The sequence below is a fragment of the Microtus pennsylvanicus genome, chromosome 2 (assembly GCF_037038515.1).
Source record: "Microtus pennsylvanicus isolate mMicPen1 chromosome 2, mMicPen1.hap1, whole genome shotgun sequence".
Lineage (NCBI taxonomy): Eukaryota > Metazoa > Chordata > Mammalia > Rodentia > Cricetidae > Microtus > Microtus pennsylvanicus.
Genome location: NC_134580.1, coordinates 121,032,634 through 121,052,941, shown reverse-complemented (window position 1 = coordinate 121,052,941; position 20,308 = coordinate 121,032,634). Strand labels below are relative to the sequence as shown.

General features: G+C 48.5%; 1 protein-coding gene across 2 annotated transcripts in view; it reads left to right on the top strand.

Moving 5' to 3' along the window:
* Positions 1-20,308, top strand: part of Rrbp1 (ribosome binding protein 1) — a 64,526-nt gene that overhangs the window by 33,463 nt on the left and 10,755 nt on the right. For both annotated transcript variants that reach the window (XM_075962342.1, XM_075962343.1), the window contains exons 3-10: positions 6,490-6,638; positions 7,496-7,618; positions 10,961-11,113; positions 11,840-11,958; positions 13,286-13,439; positions 15,832-15,970; positions 17,320-17,489; positions 17,617-17,651. In XM_075962342.1, the coding sequence (XP_075818457.1) occupies positions 6,490-6,638; positions 7,496-7,618; positions 10,961-11,113; positions 11,840-11,958; positions 13,286-13,439; positions 15,832-15,970; positions 17,320-17,489; positions 17,617-17,651 (1,042 nt within the window). The remainder of the gene's footprint in view (positions 1-6,489; positions 6,639-7,495; positions 7,619-10,960; positions 11,114-11,839; positions 11,959-13,285; positions 13,440-15,831; positions 15,971-17,319; positions 17,490-17,616; positions 17,652-20,308) is intronic.

Genomic DNA, 20,308 nt, shown 5'->3' with positions numbered 1-20,308 from the left:
ACTCTATGGTCTTCAGCCTTTCTGCCCGCAAACCCAAGCGGGGGCTTGCGCAAGGCCTTCCCATGGTTGTCTTTAAAACTATTGTGATGCTGGATTTGTTCTCCAGATATAAAACTGTTGGTGTGGAAGTCTGAAGAGAAAGACTCTGACATGCAAAGAGGAAATTAATCATTCCGTCTGTAGAAAGCCATTTAATGCACATGTCTTTCCAGCTTAGTAGTAGATTATTCTCCTCCAGCCAAAGGGAAGCCCTTAATAAGCTGCTCTCCACAGCTTCTGTGCTTGGAGCCAGGGCACTGGAAACTCCAGATGTGAGTGTTTGTGGCCATCTAGGGGTCAAGTGTAGCTGTTCATCTTTGGCCTGTGTGCTCTGGGAAGGGATGACCAGGGCTGAGCTGCTTGGTCTGGGAGTGGAGTCTCCACTTAACATGCTGCCCGCGGCCTGTCTTGGCTGTGGCTGGAAGAGCACTAAGCGGTGGTGCGAGCAGTCAAATTGTATATTATTTCTCTGAGGGCCTTGGCCTTCCCCATAGACTCCTGGCCACAATGTATAGGTGTATAGTTGAGGAGAGGCTGCAGTGGTGTTGGTATGTTCTCCTTGTTATTAGAAAAAGTGTTACCTCCCAGCTTGGCTAGGCCCTGAGGATAACTGGCCTCCTGAGATAAGCAGGATGGAGTTTGCCTTTGGTGGTTAGTGTAGAACCGGTCAGGGCTTGACTGCTCTGTAGCACAGCCCACTTTGCCTGGGGTGGTTGGGGTAGACTGGGCTTGGCCTCTGCTTCCTTCCTGTGAGGATGCTGCCGTGCCGCAGACCTGCACCGTCCATGCCATGCCCTGTGAGGGTTCAGGTCTGGTCTTTGCGTTTGAGGGGAAGGCCTTCAGGATGGGTTTGGACAGTCCCTAAGAAAATGAATGTCCTTGCCATCGGATCCTCTTTAGTCTCTAGCCATGTCCCCGTCGGGCCCCACTGTGACGGGTCCCTGAATTATCACTTGGGCTTCTCACACTTAGGCTCCTGAATACTCTTGGACTTGAGTGAGCTCTCTAACTTGGGCTCTTACCTGAGTTGCCTGCCCTCAGCCTTGTTCCTTTTGGCATCCCACACAATGCTCCCTTTTAGTCACTGCGTTTTGTCTGTGGGATAAAATCCAGATCTCTGGGGCCCATGATATCTTGCACCTGTTCCAGGCTTATCTCCTTCTACTCCTCTGGGAATCCAGAGTCCTGGATCCTGCAGACTTGTGCCTTTCTGGGCTGTTCCCCTTTCTGCAGGCGTCTGCCGTGTAGTTTTTGCTTGCATTGCTGCCAGGCTGCCTCTCTAGACCCCAGCGTGTTGGTCTGTTGGATGACCTCCCTGTGCCTGCTATGTGGTGAAGCGGTGGTCTTCCTTTCTTTTTACCCCTTCAAGCTTAGTATTCAGCAGTAGTAAGGGACGGTGAGTACATCCATTGTGTTTGGAAGTAAGCTGGGTCTGCTTATCCCGGGCAGAGATTTTGGGAACCTACAGTAATACTCAGCTCCCTTTAATGTCTAGCTGTCCACAGGTACTCACAGGGCAAGTCCTGGAGTGGGCTGATCTCCTCCCTGCTGGTTGAGAAAGTGGAGCATGGGCAAGGACAGGCTTGTTCTGTAGCTGGACACGGGCTAGCTGCTGCTGGAACAGTGGGCTGCTGAGTCCCTGGAGTCCCCTTATGTTAACATCTTCCTCCTAATGCTGAGCTGGTGGTTATGTAGGCACAGAACAAATTTTCCTAAAGGACCCCACAGTTGACAGAGAAGAGACTCCTAAGTGCCTCTTTACAAGTTTAATTTTCTAGGTGATAAAGTATTTTCTGTAGCAAACCACATCATAGTTTTGAAGTCTGAGGTGTTAGGCACACCGACTGACGCTCTTCAGGCTTCTTGGCAGTGGAGACATAATCTTCCCTCAAGCCTTGCGGCTTAGCAGCATGAGTAAGAACAGTCTGCCCTTTTTGAGTCTCTATGTCAGCCTTGACCTCAGAGAGGCTGTCCTCAGAGCCTCACCCTTGCCTGACTTCTTCACTATTGAGCTTGGAAGGGGCAGGTGTTTCACTGTCCAAGGAGGGGTCTGAATGGTTGGGCATCCAAAGTTGGCCCTGGGGGTTAGTTTTCAATGCTTTTCCCCCATGCCTCATTCCAGGCACATTGTAAGTTAATTTTTGCAGCCAGGCTGTGAGGGAGGAACAGTTATTACTGACTTTACAGACAAGGAAACAAAGATGGGAGGTAATTAAGTCAGTTGTCCAAGGACATAAAGTTGTCAGAGGAGTTGAGTCGGAAGTTGACATTTTAGCTTAGGCCACTGGAAACCATAGATACTGCGTGTGTGTGTGTGTGTGTGTGTGTATGTATGTATGTATATGTGTATATATATACATATACATATATATCCAAGGCCAGAGGTGACTATAGGCTAGCCCCTGGCCCACATATATTTGTTTAACCCCCTTGGTGGCTTTATCCATTTATTTTTTATTTTTATTTTTTATGGAGTTAGCTGTCAGTGTTGCCAGCCTAATCTTTTAGTCTGCAGCTGTAGGGGTTCTATACTGTCTCCTGTGTGAAAGTGAAGCCCTGTACCTCAGGCCCCTCCATGCAGGACAGGCCTGTCCTGGGTCTGTATAGCTCTGCATTCCTGAAGGGCCTGGCCCACGGTGAGTGTTGCTGTGTCCCCCAAAGACAGGATCTGGTTGTTTCCCTCTCGTAGCTGCTCTTTGCCGTCTGTCTGCCTCATTCCAGAGCATACTTACCAAAGCTGCCAGGGCAGCAGTGCAGGGAGCTGACCTCCTCTGGAATTCCCTAACCCTTGCTCTTTTTAAAGACTGTGGTTAACAGATTAGATATGGAGTCTTTGGCAAGTTTATTCTAATACCTTAAGATTTCGCAATACCAAGGATTAGGAGAATCCTCAAACATTTGCTAGAGGCGCCAGTGGGGTGCTGTGAGTGGGTTGCGGGGCTCCTGTGGGCAAGCCGTATGGAGGTGCCTCATCCAGGGACCCAGGTTTTCTGTCAGTTTTACTGCCTCTGATTCAGAGACGGTGGAGATACTGCCTTTTCCCCCCCTTTTAAATAGACCTCAAAGATTCAATGAAAAATATTTTGTGAAGTTCTTACTCTCTAAAAGCAATGTAAAGGAGAATATGTATGTGGAAAAGGCCATGGAAGTTTCTGTGATGGAGAAGGGGGTAGGCAGAGAAGGCTCAATTTTACTTTACATTACTTTGGGTTGTTTGAATTGTTACAACTGTTTACTTTTAATTGAAAGATTTAACAAAAATTCATAGTTACCCTAGAGGAAGTTTAATAAGGATTCATTAGAATGCTACTTTTTAAAAAAACTTGACAGAAAAATGTCTTCAAGATGATTTTATTTTGGTTTTTATTGTATTTTAAATGTTTTCTTTTTCTTTTTTCTTTTTAAATCTTTGCGATTTTATAAAATATATGTATATTTACAACATTTTTTCCTTTCCTCCAAACTCTCCCATACACTCCTCCCCACTCTCCTTCATGGCCTTTTTCGTTAGTTGTAATTTCATGCATATATGTATTTGTAGATGCATATACATTTCTAAATGTAACCTACTCAGTCTGCATAATATTACTTGTGTGTGTATGTTTTCAGGGATGATGACCATTTAGTGCTAGACAACCAACTGGTGTCCTTTTTCCCCAGGAAAGGCCACATTGTCTACTCCCAGCTTTCCTCAATTGTCTATACATTCTTTGTGTAGGGTTGACGTCTTGCGGGCTTCTCCCCACATCTGGCTTGGCAAGGCTACTGATGTAGTCCTTGTTCAGCTCACATTTGGGCAGGCATGTGGTGTAGCTATCTACTTTAGATATTCTAATAGCTTCTGACATTACTAGTAGACAAAACCTCGCAGCATACTCTTCTGGCTTTTACGCTTTTTCTGCCCCTTCTTCCACCATGTTCCCTGAGCCTTAGGTGCTTTGTAGCTGTGTCTACTGGGACTGGGCTCTATAGCTCTGCATTTTGATTGGTTGAGGTTTTCTGTAGTGGTCTCTGTGGCATAGAGAAGTTTCCTTGTTGAGGGGTGAAGACTACTTATGAGGCTAGATCCTGAAGGAGGATGTAGGAAGTCTAGAGTGCCTCTTTGAAAGAATAGCCTCAGAAACCCTCTGAATGTAGGAGGGAGCTTTTGGATAGTGCTGGAAGCATCTTGAAGCCTCTCATAGCTGATGCCTGTACCTATGTTGATGTTCAGTAGCAAGGCCTCCTCCAGCAGTGATAGACAAATGTTTCACTCCCATGGTAAAGGGTGAGGCCCAATGGATAGGGCCTGAAGGGCAGTGTCTTTATTTGGATCCCCACCTCTCCTTCTTTGAGACAGGGTCTCATGTATCCCAAGCTAGCCTTAAATACTCTTGTTCTCTACTTCCTAAGTGCTGGAATTACAGGCATATACCAACATGCCCACTAGAAGAGTGTCTACTAGTGGAGAATTGAGATTTCAACCACTCAGGGACTTCTAGAGGATAGGGCCTTCTAAGATCACGGGGTTGGAAGGGCATAGAACAGCCAGTCCAAGAGGCATATGGTTTGAACCACATCTGTAGCTTAATAGTCCTGGCTAGCCATTTTAGAATAGGCCAAGAAGAAACAGTTGGAATGAGTATTAACAGCATACTTCATCCAACTTACCAATTCACATCCAATATGTCAGCTTACTGGTTTACGTTCTTGTCTACATTGAGTTTTGAAACCCCATGTAAACTTTCTGCTTGAAGCACATCACAGGCTGCAAGAGTTCTCATACGAGTTCTCAGGGAGCACTGTGTCTAGACTGTTCTGAATCAGGAAAGGAATGTCTCTACAGCCTTCCACTCCACAGAGTCTTAAGAGGACATCATGCCTCCTTGCCTGTGGTTTTTAAACCTTGGGCAATGAATATCCACCCAAGGTTGGGGCTGCATGGGAAAACATACAACAAAAACTGTGTCAGTGGGGGTTCCTCCTGAGAGTGAGCTCATGGGGTGTTTTGTTTTATTTTGGCTCTGTAGCATTCAGGATTACGTCTAGTATGTAAGTCCACCATTAGTTGTGTGCGCATACATATTTCAGTGAAATTAAGGAGGTACCCACACACACACTCTTCCACTTTCTTGGCAATACAAACTCTTAGGCCTTTAGTGCTCATGTGATTATTTTTAAATCTACTGAGCTTTCCCAAGGTAAGAAGTTATAAAATAAGGTGCTCATAGCAACCAGCTCGCCCACATCCCACCTTCCCCTTATTACAGTATCGTGCTAAGTGCTTTCACTTGTGATGAAAATATTGTGACTAGAAGTAGGAATATTGTGACAAGTCAGAGGATTCAAGGTTGCTGGAGGAACCCTCCCATTCCTTGTCCTTGGAAGGTAGGCTTAGCTGAATTTGCTGTTGCAGGCCTCTCTTGTCTGTCTGTTGTAGTGCATTTGGCCTTCTGTTTCAACTGTGGGGCACATTTAGATACCAGCAGAAGGAATTCCCTAGTCATTTTAGGTGAGCTATCTCCGTTCACTCATTTCTTGCCTGTAGGCAGCATGAGTATCAACAAGGGGACTGGGGATGGGGATGTTTAGGAGGATTTTGTTGGGTTTTGGCAGTGATAGTTGTGATGGGGGTGAACAAGCTCGTTCTGGGAGACCTGGCTCAGCCATTCCTCTCCTGAAGCCAGTCACTAGTTAAGCTCCATTCAGGGAGACTAGAGATAGAGTGTTTGTTCCTGAGTGTGGGGAGCAGACTCCTGGTACCCGCCAGCCTTTTCCAAGGTTTTGCATGTGTGGTTCTGATCACCCTTGTTAGTCACGGGCAGTCAGTGCCCATGGAGATGCTGAGGTAGAAAAGGGAATTTCACTGAGCCATGGAAGGTGAGATGAACCAAATATTTACTAGAAAAAGAAGAAAGGGAAAAAACCTCAGAGGAAAATGTATTGTGCATAGTTTTGCACATCCTTTTTGTTGTTTGTTTAAGACATGGTCTAATGTAACTCAGGTTGGCCTCATTCACTGTGGAGTGCAGTGTGACCTTGATCTCCCTTCCTCCTTTCTGGAGCTCCCAGTTTGTGCAGTGCCAAGGTTCGAACCAGGGCTTTGTGTGTGCTAGCAGCTCTATTAACAAAGCTACCTCATCCCTGCATCCGCACACAGCTTCAGTCTTGATAATTTAAAGAAGGAAGTTGTAGCCCAGTGACAAAGCATCTGCCTAGCACGCACCGAATCCTGAATATGATTCTTACTACCAATATAGAATAAGGAGGATGTTTCTCCTAGTCTTGCTGGGACTCTATGCAATGATGTAGACCCATCATTTAAAAAGAAGCCCACTGTACCAGCCTGCTGTTCTAAAGCTGTGGAACAGTTCTCCTTGGCTCCGACCAGGGCTACCTTTTGAGGGATATTGTTGTACATCCCTTGTTTTGGGGTGGAATGTAAGCCCCTGCTCCTTCTTCCCTCTTCAGGAACCCAAGACTGCGACAGCCCTCTCTTCTTGCCCTATACGACGCTGGTCTCCACAGTTGGAAGCATGGTGTTCAATGAGGGTGAGGCCCAACGGCTTATTGAGATCCTCTCTGAGAAGACTGGAGTTACTCAGGACACCTGGCATAAGGTAGGCCACTGTAGGACTGGCCTGACTCACGCCTTTCCCCCTGAGATCAGCGTCTTGCTCAGTCCTGCCCCTGCCCAGGAACTGTCTACCAAGGCATACCTTGCTTGTCAAACTGCAAAAAGAATGTCCCTGGAAGGGTTGGAAGGGCTTCCACATCCTAGAGAATCCTGCCATTGCTGCCTGTGCTCAGTGTGTAGCATCAGCTGTCAGTGATCTACTACTGCTTGTCTGCCCGGAAGGCAGAGCAGGGGTTTGGGCCAGAGTATAAGGAAAGAAATCCAGACATAGTGTGTGGCAGAGCCCTGTGACATGTCCCTTGTGCTACCATGGCAAACTCAAAGACTGATTCCTACTCTAGTGCCTCTGTTCTAGGGAGTGAGGTATGCTGGTCAGTTCAGTGGCTGGAGGTGTTGGGGCTAAGTCATTTCTTGGCTCTCACTGGGGGATGACAGGCTCTGTATGTTCTTGCTGATGCAGGAGCTCCTCAGCAAGTAAGCACTGGGGGTGTTTCCTGGGTATGAGTGTTGAAGTCAAGGTAACTATAGTCCCTGCTTATCTCAGACCATGTCCTTAGAATACAGACTTCCTGTTCTAGCTCCCATACTGCAGCCAGTGGCCTCTAGGCTGCATATACTGGCTTTAAGACCGGAAATCCTATGGTTATGAAAACTACAGCAAGCATCCATGTGCACAAGGTCTAGGAGTTTCTGAAGGCTGGACCGTCTGTTCCTCATGGCTGTGTCTAGGGTCAGATGGTACTTAGCTACCTACCCACAGTCCTCTTGTTTCACTGCCAGAGTGGGGGGAACTATGTCTCTTTCTGTTCCCCTTTAACATGGCTTTGTCAACATTTTTAGGCCACGCAGAAGGGTGACCCTGTAGCAATTCTGAAACGCCAGCTAGAAGAGAAAGAAAAGCTGCTAGCCACGGAGCAAGAGGATGCGGCTGTCGCCAAGAGCAAACTAAGGGAACTCAACAAGGTACTGTCTAAGCTCAGAAGTGAGGCAGCCCCTTCTCTTTCTGTTCTCTGAGAAACCCAGCCACAGTTGCCCATTGGGTATCAGGATAGGGCTTGTCTGTCTTAGCAAGCCAAGAATATTTTGACTGAAGAGTCTGTGCTGTCTAAAGAGCTGATGGTGTGGTATTGGGGTCCCTCCTCTGAGGTCTAAGAAAACATGCAGCTCAGCGGCGACCAGAACCTCAGATTGTAGTGGTTCCCAGGATGACAAGTCATCTTCTGAGTTAGTGCATTGAGGAAGGAGGAGGTGCACACTTAATTCAGTTTGGTTTTCCTGAGAACTGGGGCAGAGGTTGATCTTCCTCCCTGTTTCTGATGTTAGTGGAGTGTTGTACAGGGTAGCTCTTGGCTGCCTGTGGCTGCTCAGAAGGCTTTTACTCTGAATGACAGGTAGCAGTGAGCCAGGGATGCTAAGGGGGCAGGTTTGGGGCATTGTTCAGGATATACCAGGTCCCCAGGCTTGGACAGTCACTCACTGCTGAGCTCACTGGAGCCTCTCCCTTGCCTCTCTGCTTCTGAGGTGGGTCCTGGTGTCCCAGAATCCCCAGAGGACATAGAGGGCAGGACTAGGGGAATCCCCATGGGCCTGGTATCCTCTCAGTTAGGACGTTCTCTCTTGTGCCAGGTGCTGTGGGTTTTCTCTTGCCGTCTCCCTGCGTCTTGCCTTTCCTGTCCCAGGCAGCAGACTCAGGGGAATGGCCTGGGCCATTAAATATCTGACCCCATCTGAGGCATAGCCCTTCCCTTAGGTACTTCCCATCTGTTTTACTTGAGACAAACTAGGAATGAGGCAAATTGAGTTTGTTCTTAAATTCAGTGACTGCACCTCTGAGGCAGACAGAAAATTTGGTTGATAGACAAGTTGGTCATCCACCAGAGACCTCTTCTTAGGGTTCAGTGACCTCCTGTCCTGCTTCTTAAGATGTCACCACATGGCCTACTCGAGCTATCTGGGGTTCCTGGAAATGCAGGCCTTCAGCTTATGACAATTGGATGTACCATCTCCTCCTAGCTCTATGCACACTTCATGTTAGGATTTAGGCCTAGGCTGCAGGAAGGGTGAGAGTTTATACTATGGAACTTGGCAGAGTCCTCCAACTTCTTAGATCAGATGACTAGAGTCCGCAGTTCTGGGGAGCTGTTCTAATACCCTCTGCCCTAGTTAAAGTTTCTGTTGCTGTAATAAACAGCACAGCCAACTCGAGAGGAAAGGATTTATTCATGTTAACTCTCGGTTCACATTCCATCACTGAGGGAAGTCAGGGCAGAAACTCAAGACAGGAACTGAAGTGGAAGCCGTGGAGGACAGCTGCTTACTGGCTTGCTTACTACCTGCCCAGGGTCGGCATAACCAACAGTCTTTTCAGATGGCTCCAGCTTATGTCAGTGATCAAAAAACAAGCAACAACAACAAACACACAAAAACAAACATACCTTCTTTCTAAATAGACAGAGGGGTCCTGATGGAAATTTGCTGACTCCCAAATTGAAGTACAGATGAGAGGATGCAGGAGTGTCTGCCCTTCTAGCAGGCTGTATGTTCCTTGACTAGTCAGTTGTGTCTATTCCCTTTAATTTAGAAAGGGCTTAAGACATGATAGATGAGGAGGTTGTAACCTCTGATAGAGTGGGCTCTTTCCCATTCTGAAGTCGTATTCACTAAGGACAGGGTGGCAGGTTTGAAGGAAGTAAGGCTTCTTAGATACTACCTCTGTGTTGGCCACTCAGTGTCCATGCTCTCCCTCAGAGGTGGCTGTGTGGCATGGTTTCCACAATGGCACCTAATTACCAAACATGTTCATGTACCACCCTTCTTTGGTTGTGGCAGTAGAATCTGTTCCTGGTATGGACTGTAGGTCCAGAAGCCTTGATTTTTGTTACCCACCTCATCTTCCAGAGTGTGGGCCTTGGCTCTGATCCAGATTTAATGCCAGTGTCCAGCTATGATCCTCTCTCCCTACCCACGTCCAGTTTCCTATAAGCTCAGGAGATCCAACGCTGATCTCTACTTAAACCTCTTTCATGCTTTGTCACTAGCTCCCAGTCTCCATCCCCAAATCTGCACCCTGAGTGCTAGGCCTCTGCATCTTACCTTCCCCTCTTTGGATGGCTGCCTGCTCCCAGGACACTCTACTCTTTCCTGCGTCTACTGAGGTTCTCCTGTACTTCCCTGGTGGGTTGGACATTTTCTTAATATCCTATATGACTTAGTTTTGTAACCAGCACTGAGGAATCTTATGGAACTCTCATGGAGGTGATCATTATAATTGCCACAGACCTGTATCTGGTTGCTGGTAGACTGTGAGCCTTGTAGAGCAAATACTCTGACCTTGCTTGGCCCAGCCTAACAGACTGTTTGTAAGCAAGTGGCCACTGAGGCCCCGGCTGGCTTGCAGCTGAGGGAGGAGCTTTTGTTGGTATTTGTATCTTCCCTTTGTAAATAGTTGAATGTTTATTTTGTCTGCTTTTATCGTCCTTGTGCCCTTGCAATTGTGGACCATCATATCCCAGTAGAGCCAGCGTGTGTATGTCATGCTGGTGTTATATCTCCTAGTCCCAAACCATTGAGAAAGTATATGAGAAAATGTTTGGGAAAGGGTCTTGCTTGGTGATCATTCTTGGAGTCATGCCAAAAGGCCTGTCCTGGATGCACTGAGAATGCCAGTCATCTGCAGAGTTTGTGCCACTCGCCTGGAAGGGCCTGTCAGAGTTGGGCCCGTGACCAGTGTCTGAAGGAGCTTATGGGCTTGAGCACTCCTGGGAGCTCTATGATTTGGCAGTGCTCCCTTTTAAGTGTTCAGGGCCCAGGTGTAGCTTTGAAGACTCCAGGCCAAGGAAGGCAAAACCTTCTGGAAACCGTTCCAGCCGTTGTCTTTCCAGGCACCACACTCTGGACAAGACCATTGTGTGTCCACTCCAGTGCCAAAGTGTGTGGCCTTGTAAGATAGGGCTCTGCTCAGCAAAGGAGCCCGAGGCCTGCAAACACCAGCCAGACACTACTGAGAAAGTCAGGATGGGAGGTGGTACGGTTCCAGGCTGTATATGGAGGCCGGTCTGTGGACACCTTCTGGGCCCTGCCAGTCTATGCAGGACCCCACTAATCTGGGAATGGGAACAGATCCCAGAAGAATGTGCTATCAGAGCACCAGTGAGTGCTGGTAACAATACTTGTCTTCTAGGCTACATAGACAGAACAAACTCCACTTAGAACATTACCCTTTCAATGCTTTTCACGAAAGTAATCTGGCCCTGTTTCTGCCTGCCTGGTCAAGTTCCCTCACCCCTACCTGCCGTTTCTTCTTAGGAGATGGCTTCAGAGAAGGCCAAAGCTGCAGCTGGGGAGGCCAAGGTGAAGAAGCAGCTGGTAGCTCGGGAGCAGGAGATCGCAGCTGTGCAGGCACGAATGCAGGCCAGCTACCAGGACCATGTGAAGGAGGTGCAGCAGCTGCAGGGCAAGGTAGGCACAGGGGAAGGAGTAGGCTTGGGTGAGTCATGGGGACCCAGAGGGTGAGGCTTGAGCAGAGACTGAGGAAGTCTGCTGGGATCTGAATCTGACTGGGCATTTCCGTACGTCTGATGTTACTAACCAGGAAGGTTTAAAATATATTTTAAAGAGCACCGTTTCAAAAGAGCCTTGCATCAGGTGAGGCTGCAGTGATGCTGATTACACTTTCTCTTGGTGGTTGGGAGGATCCCGTAAAGTAGGAAACCTGAACATACCTTTACCTGGATCGGGAGACCAGCACTGGTGACTCCCTGTCTTGACTGACATTTATCTTCTAAAACCTATGCTTGGCTCATTGTGGGCATGACTGCTTCCCTGCCACATGTCTCAGGGATGCCATGTGGACTCAGGAGGCAAGAGATGAGTCCTCCTTGAGGTAGTTGTGCTCTGTGGCCCTGTGCTTTTTTTCTCTCAGAATAGTATACCTGTGTGACCTCAGGTACCTGTGCATCTGTCTGAGGCGTTGGCTAGAGAGATGGGTGATGGTGAAGGAGATCTACACTTGTCCCTGAGACCCTGACACTGGAGTGGCACAGTGCTTGTACCTCTTGCTTTATGCACACTCCTGACTTGTCTTGGAGCAGATGTAGTCTCCAGACCTTCCACTCTGAGCTGTGTGACCTTGCTAGTGCTGTGTGTGGCTGACCAGCCCTGATGATCTTGTTGGTAACTTTTCAGATCCGGACTCTTCAGGAGCAGCTGGAGAATGGCCCCAACACCCAGCTGGCCCGCCTACAGCAGGAGAACTCCATCTTGAGGGATGCGTTGAACCAGGCCACCAGCCAGGTGGAAAGCAAGTAAGCTGAGTGTCCCATGTAGAGACCATGGTAACATGTTTCCTAGGGCTGAGAACCTGGGTGGACTTAGTGGGTCTCTTGTGGGCTATAGCAGATGCAGTCAAGCATCTTTCTGGGTGTGGGGCTGGTGTGGCAGCCATACACAGGACTTCCTGTGAGTTTCTACTTGGCCACATCCAGCATCTATGCGGGTTCTGAGCAGTTGCATCTTTTAGCAACTGGCCCAGAGCCCCTCATGTCATTGATGCTTCAGAAAGGTCTGATGTGTGCCAACCTGCTGCTCATCCTTGCTGGCATACATGGTATATGGAGGAGGTTGTCACAGAGTATCAAAGCCAGATTTATTCTAGTTGAGAGTATAGGTGTTTCAAGGACCTGCTGTGGTCTCAGTCCTCCACTGCGAGGCTATTGAGGACTGAGAAACTCTGGCATTCTCCGTCATGTGGAATCTCTGTCACTTTCTTTCTGAAGAAAGTTCTGAAGCTTGGGGAATTGTCACCAAGTAGTGGCTGCTGCCTCCCTTCAGTCCAGAAACCCTGCCTGGTCGGGAGTCCACAGCAGCCAAGTGGGTTTTACCAGCCCTTTTTCCATCCACAAGTCCTAAGCAGTCCCGAGAAGGCGCCACACCACCCTTACCAGGTCATTTGGATCTCTGCACTGTACAGTGCTTGAGTTAAAGGTTCTGTGGTTTGGTCTCTGGTACAGTTTGTCAGAGAGGAGGGACCCCATCTGTCAGTGAAGCACAGCTGTTCGCAGCTGGGTTTTCACTTCTTTTTGTCCCCTTGTCTTATGCTTTTTCTAGCTAGTAACAGAGGTAGACATTTGATTAGTCTCAAACTTTCCTTCAGTAGGTTTCCTGAAATTCCAGAATATTCTTGTGGCCTGACACCCACTTTAAAGTGCCACACTGAAGCACTTTTTCTAAGTGTCTTGATCTCTAGTCTTGAATGGCCTCTCTGGTCATCTGGTGGAACAAAGAGCCAGGACGAGGACCATCAGTGCCTTCACAAGGCACTCCCTAAGCTGGCCATCCTCTCTTCTGCAGTAAAGTGAGACACACGTGCAGGGAGTGAGGGGATGCTCCTTGCACCTGTCTTGTCTTTGTTCTGTCTGCTTCCAGTGGTGTCTGAGAGAGGCCTTTTGCTCCACATACTATATTGGCAACCCATTTTCAATAAAATCCCACACCAAAAGCCACATGGTTTACTCTTAGATAATGAACCTAAGAGTTGGGCACTAAACTAGAAAAGGGCAGATATGCCTGAGAGAGGGATCAGTTGCCAGTCTCTATCCTCCTCCTCAACTGGGGCTGGGAACTGTCTTACAGGCAGAACACAGAACTGGCAAAGCTCAGACAGGAGCTTAGCAAGGTCAACAAGGAGCTAGTGGAGAAGTCAGAGGCCTCCCGGCAGGAGGAGCAACAGCGGAAAGCTCTGGAAGCCAAAGCAGCCACCTTTGAGAAGCAGGTCCTACAACTGCAGGTGAGTAGCAGTGGTGCCACCTCAATGTCCATTCACTGCGCACTGAACCTGATTGTATAGCCCTGTGGGTGTTCTGTATGAGCATAGTCATCCCTTTCCAGGCAGGGTGAATAGCTGGAAGTTTAGTCAGTGTTTGGGGCTTGAACTCTTGAACTTTGCCTTGTTAGAGCAGTAGCATACAGGAAATGCTGTGTGCTAAGCATCAGTGTGCTTGGTACCAATAAGTACCAATGTTATACCCTAAATGTTATACCCTATTCTACAAGGCAGGAACTGTTGACATCTGCCATTCACTCACAAGGACGCTTGTGGCCCAGAGAAGTGAAACAACTACCCAAAGTTTGCATGGCAAGGGGCATGGCAGAGTCAGACTCTGGGTCTGAGTCTGGCTACTGCAGCTTCTGGCTGGAGATGCTGTGGCTTGGAAGATGTTTCCCAGTCTCTTTCAGAGGGAGGGAGGTTGTCCTCGTAGCATGATCGGTAACACCCACAAGGCTTCAGTCAGCCCCGGGACTTACGACTTCTGATGCTCCTACTAGCTTGTGTGAAGACGAATTGGCCTAGGCTGAGCCCAGCTTCCTCTCTGCTCCTGGACATGACAGTAGTGCCTGTCTGCAACTGAAGATTAGCCGTGCGAGACTGCAGCTTGCTTTTTAGAAAGAAAGGCCTTTTTCATTCTGCCTTTCTAACTCTTTGGGGACCAGGGCGGGCAAGGCCCTACTGGCTTAGTTCCCAAAGCATAGCATCAGGAGGTGGCCCTAACTCTGACCCTAGAGCCATCTTCCAGGCAGTAAATGGAACCTGTCCCGACTCCTTGTTCCAGGATAGACTGCACCTAAGTCCCAGCAGTGTTTATTTATGGAAGTCCATGGCCTGTTGGCCTAGCATAGAACTAGCCTGGCTGTGTTGATGACCTTCTTCCAGACTAAAAGGCTCGTTGTCTCCTAAGGTGTATGTATGTGCTTTCTGTTAAAGTTTTGAAGTTTTTAATTTCTGTAGATGAATGGATTCCTGTGATTGTTTATTGAAATCAGTACTTTAGTTAATGTTGACCACGAGAAGAAAAATGAGCAGTCTCTCATTTTTCAGTGAGAAGAAAAATGAGACAGGTTGGTTCTCCTACTTAATGAAAAGAGAGACACAGGCGGGCTGGTGGTATTCTTGCACAGGTGATGTCTCTGTCCTGTTCTTCTCAGTACTGACAGAGCGGTGAGGATATTATATATGCTATGATGGATGGGCAGAGGAGAAGCATGCCTGCCCACTGGGAGACATTGAACCATTCTTTACTTTTGTGCCTTTTATTTGGAGCTGAGCCAACCTTTTGACACATTTGAATGTAGAGAAAATATTACCCACCCTAAAGCTACCCCAACTTTTCCTTGTATAGTGCACACTTTTCTACAGCCAAGGGATACATTCTTAGTAAGAGCTGCGCTATCACTGGATTCAGCTTTGTCTCCATGTCATTAAAATGGTTGACTTAGCACCCCTGTGCAGACATTGCCCTGGAAGAGAAGGAAATTGGTGTTTTCAATCTGTCAGCCCCTTAAAGTGTTTGAGGATGTCTTGGAATACCACTTTAGCTGACTAGAGTTACTTGTTGACTGTCCCTCTCACTCGTCCCACTCGTCCGTGATCCAGACAAACTTGGGTTCTGAAGAGATCTGGTCCTTTGCAGAATTTGGCCTGTAAAGTACCCACTCGCCAGGAGGCCAGTGTTTAGGAATGATTGACAGATGCCCTGAGGAGGATTGATTGAGAGATGAGAAAGGCCTTTCTGCCACTGAGTGGGCAACAGTTGTGTTGCTCTGAACAAGGATGAGGTGTTGACATGGAAGTCCTCAAGATGCAGACTGAATGAAATAGGAGAAATGGCTGTTTGACGGATCAAGCATGGTTGAACACCGATGGTTTTGTGTGGCTGAACTTTGAAGTAAAAAGGCCAGCAGTGTTATATGTCTTAACTGTGTGCCTTGCTTGTGTGCAGCTACTTCAAGGGAGAGAATTGACACCAATGGGGAAGCTATCTTCCCCCAAACAAGAACTCTAGGAGCTGTCCTCACATTGAAGGGGTGCTAGCTGGGGGAATATTTATACAGATTCAGAATTATCCAGAAATGGACTTTCTTTCTTGTTGAAATTACATCATAAGAGTATTCTCTCCTATTGTGTGGGTCCCAAGGACTAAATTCAGATTATCATGCTGGAGGCAAGCACCTTTACCAGCTGAACCATGTCACTGGCCCTGAACTTGTTCTTTGCCCACCATCCAGAGACCACAGTGACTAGGATAACCATGTAAAGAGCTGTGTTCTCTGCAGCCCCTCAGCTTACAGGAGCTAGGCCTCTTCTGCTTCTCACAGCCCTCTTCCTGTCTATTCCTCCTCAGGCATCCCATAAAGAGAGTGAAGAGGCTCTGCAGAAGCGCCTTGAGGAGGTCACCCGGGAGCTGTGCAGGGCACAGACTAGCCACGCCAGCCTCCGGGCAGATGCTGAGAAGGCCCAGGAACAGCAGCAGCGGGTAGCAGGTGAGTGCAGTGTCTATGGCTCTTTCTGGATGACTCTCCCAGATGAGTCTTCCCAGTGACCTTGTCTCATTGTGGGAACCATAGCATAGTGGGCCCAAACTATCCACCACTGGCTGCAGAGTAGAACCTGGAAGTGTTAAACATGAGATGAGGACGGTAGAGCGGGGGCAGGGCCTGCAAGGGCTGGATGAGGCCTAGGTGGTGCTGGTGCTAAGAATGTGGTGATCAGTCACTTACCCACCATTCCTCCTGAACCCCTGACATGGGCGCTAGGCTGGCAGCAGTGCTAGCCACAAGGACTAGTCACAACAATGCCTTCTGGACAGACAGTTTGTGGTGGGGCAGAAGTAAATGCTTGACTTTCTGAGACAGATGATTTTTGTTACAACCACACTGCTTTGCTACTGGGGGCAAAGCAGCCATTGATATCCTATAATCTACAGTCCTGGCATTGAAACAAAACTCTTTTTACAATGGGTGGGGGTGAGCAGCCTTGGGCCAGCTTCCTGGCCTCTGCTCTAGAAGGCCAGGTATGCCTTTGGCCACTGAGTGCCCTCTGAGGTAGAAGGTGGGATCTTAAAACTAGGTCAGAAGAAGGAGAGAAAGGAGTGGACTTGCCCCAAGTATGTACTGGGATGAGAAAGCTGACTACGTGGGAAGATGTGGGGCCGGCCATGACTCAGCTCCACTGGCACTGCTCAGAATCGTGGTGCAGGCTCGGATGGACAGTGGGAGAAGCGGTGATAGGAGCAGCTGCCATTGTCCAGACAAGAAAGAGAGTGGCCTGCTGGAGGCAGACTTTGAGATGGTGGGTGCAGAGCCCCCATGCTGCAGATGGGGAGAGAGATGATCCCATCCCTGGGAAGCTGGGACTCAAGTCTCTCTTGCCTTGTTCAGGCTCCATCTGGAAGCATCACCTAGGGTTGAGCCTGAAGATCAGCCTCAGGGAGAGGAAGCGTCAGAGGCACTGGGCTAACTTAGCTGTGGGACTTGTGAGCTGATGTCTCCCACAGAAGGGCCAGGGCGGGTCCTTGGGAGGGCACAGCCGCTGGATGTCTCACTTCTGCTCTCAGTCCCACTCCTGTGAGCCAGTACTTTGTAGAGAGTGACTTGCACTGAATGTGCTTTGCTTGCTGTTCGTTTTCCTTCACTGGTTTATTTTACCTGTGGTGCTCACAGATGTCGCTGCCACAGAACGCCTTTCCTTACCAGCCCATAAGCAGCTCTATGCGGAAGTGAGGCCTCTGGGCACACAGTGCAAGAGGGAGCCCTTGGCGTTCTATGTGTGTTGGAGGAGGTGCCCAGCCAGGCATTTCCAGACCCTGACTTCTTTCCTTGTCCTTCTACAGAGCTGCACAGCAAATTACAGTCCTCTGAGGTAGAAGTGAAAAGCAAGTGTGAGGAGCTGAGTAATCTCCATGGGCAGCTCCAGGATGCCAAGGCAGAGAACTTACAGCTCACAGAGAGGATCCGTTCCATCGAGACGCTTCTGGGAGCAGGCCAGGCCCAAGTCACCCAGGTCAGTCATTTCTCAGGCCAGTCCGAGGAGAGGGTGGACTCTGCTGAGCAAAGGGCCTCCAGCCTTGCCCAGTTCCTGTACTTGTGAGCCTTGTGGAACCAAGGAGCTTTCTGTGTTTTTATTTCAGGCCAGCCAAGCTGAGGTGGACCAGCAGCAGACTCGGTAAGCTTCACGGAGGGCTGCAGGGCAGTTGCTCTAGCTGCAGCCCAGGTTGGCCATGGGCCCCTGGAAGCTGGAGCTTTCACTGGAATGCTTGGGTCTCCTGGGGGGGGGGGAGAATCCTCCTTCAGAATTTTTAGATTTTAGAGTCCCCTTGCTTAACTGTCCCTCCGGTGACTCAGAGGATAGAAGACAGACCTGGTAGGGAACAAAGCCAGCTTGCGAGAGTTTTGCACTAGTCTGCTCTCCGTAGTTACGGCTGGGCACCCTTCAGAAGAAAAGACACCTCCTCAGCCCTCAGGTTTGGTATCTGGCCTCTGGTGAGGGCCCTTCTTGGCTCTCACATCCCGGTGTGTGGCACAATGGCAGGAATCCATAAGTTGCTTGTGGTGAGGCAGGAGACCAGGGTCAGGCTTATTGTTTACAACAGCTTGCCTTTATAGAAATAATTCCTTTTTTAGGGCAGCATTCCCATGACCAAACTACCTCCCCCTAGGGTCTCACGCCTTCTTAACACTTGAAGCTTAGCCCAAATCCCTGGATGAACATAACAGTGAACTCAGAGTAAGCTGTGCTGCCTCTCTCCAGTGCTTCATAAAGGCTCTCAGTTTCTGCAAGGTGTGGGGTTTTTAAGGATTGAGATCCAGAAGTCAAATGAGGAAGTGTCCCTTTCTGTTGGAGTAGTCCAGAGCACATTATAGAGTCGTTTCATTTGTGAGGTGACTTCCTGCTGGCCAGACTATTTCCCCTCAGTGTCAGTTGCATACAGACTCACACCAATCATTCTCATGGCTTTTGTTTGCTATTGGCTAAGGCCAAAGTGTCTGGATGGCCTGCTCAGATCAGGCTCAAGTCTTTCTGACCAGCGCCTCTGGGGCAGATGCCCACAGGCTTGGGAGGTGAGTCCTGCTGCCATGGTCTAGGCCCCCAAAGCAGCCATGTGAAGGAGGGGTACGAAGAATGGTCTCCCTGCATCCTGGCAGTGTCCTAGGATAGCAGCCACCAGGATCCCTCATTCTGACTGTTACTGCCAAAGAGTTGTTTCTCCATGTGCTTTGCAGTAATGCAGCTTCCTAGTCACAGCCTGAGTGTCCCCTGGCATCCTCCGGGCTCTGTAACTGGGAGGAGGGGCATGCTAAGAATAAACTAGAAACTCACTTGAAGACCCAGAAGTCAGCCCTCTCAGAATGCATGGATGAACCTCTTTTCTCCTGATGATATTTATAAGGTGGAGAGGTTGTATTCGTTTACGGCTTTCTCTTGTGTTTTAAGATCATAGTTTTGAAGACTGGCATGATAAGACACACCTGTAATTTTAATATTTTAAAGATTGAGGCAGGAGGATTACAAGATTAAGGACAGACAGACCTACCAGACCTTGTATCAAAACAAACAACCTCAGGTTTTTGTGTGACGCAGTAAAATTACTAAGATAACTAAGTCACACTCTGAATAAGACCTGCTAAAGTCTGGTGTTAGTATGTCCAGCAGGAATTGATTGATTTCCTTCTGAAACAGTGTATCTGTAAGTTGCCTAAGTGGGGAGCCACCCTGTTCTGAGCTGGAGTACCAAACCAAATGTTCTGGAACTTTATAGCCACTGCCAAGGAGGTTATGGTCAGTGTGTCCTTGCCACTGGTGTGTATGGCTTCTTCCTCAGGGTCTTACCCTGGACGTGCTCGGGGTGTTCTGCCAGAAGAGACAATTATATAATGCTGGCCTCAGAGGGAGTAACTGAGGGATCCAAGTGGAGCTTTCAGGGTGTATTCAAGGTTTGTGGGCCTAAAACCCATAGCCACAAAGCCCACTAGGCCAGGTCTGCCATATTCAGACTGAAAATAGAAGCTGTGCCAGACTGAATCCATTGTTAGTCAGGGTGGTCAGGATGGCCATGTGTTCAGCCCATGCTGACTTTATAGCTCATGTTAGTGTGAATTAGAATGGTGGTTTTCAAAAAGCTTTTGACCATGGCCTCCTGAAAGAAACCTGTGTGTGTGTGTGTGTGTGTGTGTGTGTGCGTGTGTGTGCGTGTGCGTGTGTGTGTGTGTGTGCGTGTGTGTGTGCGTGTGCGTGTGTGTGTGCACGTGTGTGTGTGCGTGCGTGTGCGCGCGCCCTTCTAGCTGACTTTGGCAATCAGATCCCTGCATCAGACTGGTAGCAGCTACTCTGTGTCAGGCTTCTCTTGGCATCTCAGAGTTGCTCAAGCTGCTGGTTTAGAATATCATTGATATCTTATGATTTTGTTGCTGTGAAGAGACACCATGACCACAGCAAGTCTTAAAAAATTTAATTGGGGCTGACTTACAGTTCAGAGGTTTAGTTCATTATGATGGGAAGCTCGGTGGCATGCAGGCAGGCATGGTGCTAAAGAGGTAGCTGAGCATTTACATCTGGATCTGCAGGCAGCAGGAAGTGACAGTGACACACTAACCAGGCTCCAACTTCTGAGACCTCAGAGCCTAATGGCACACTTCCTCCAACAAAACCACACCTATTTCAGCAAAGCCACACCTTCTAATAGTGCCACTCCCTATGGGCCTATGGGGGCCATTTTTATTTAAACCACCACAATTGACCACTTCTGGACTTTGGGTTTCCTATATCTGGCTCGGGCCATCTGTTCTACATTCAGTGCATTAAGATGTCCATTTGAGGCTCAT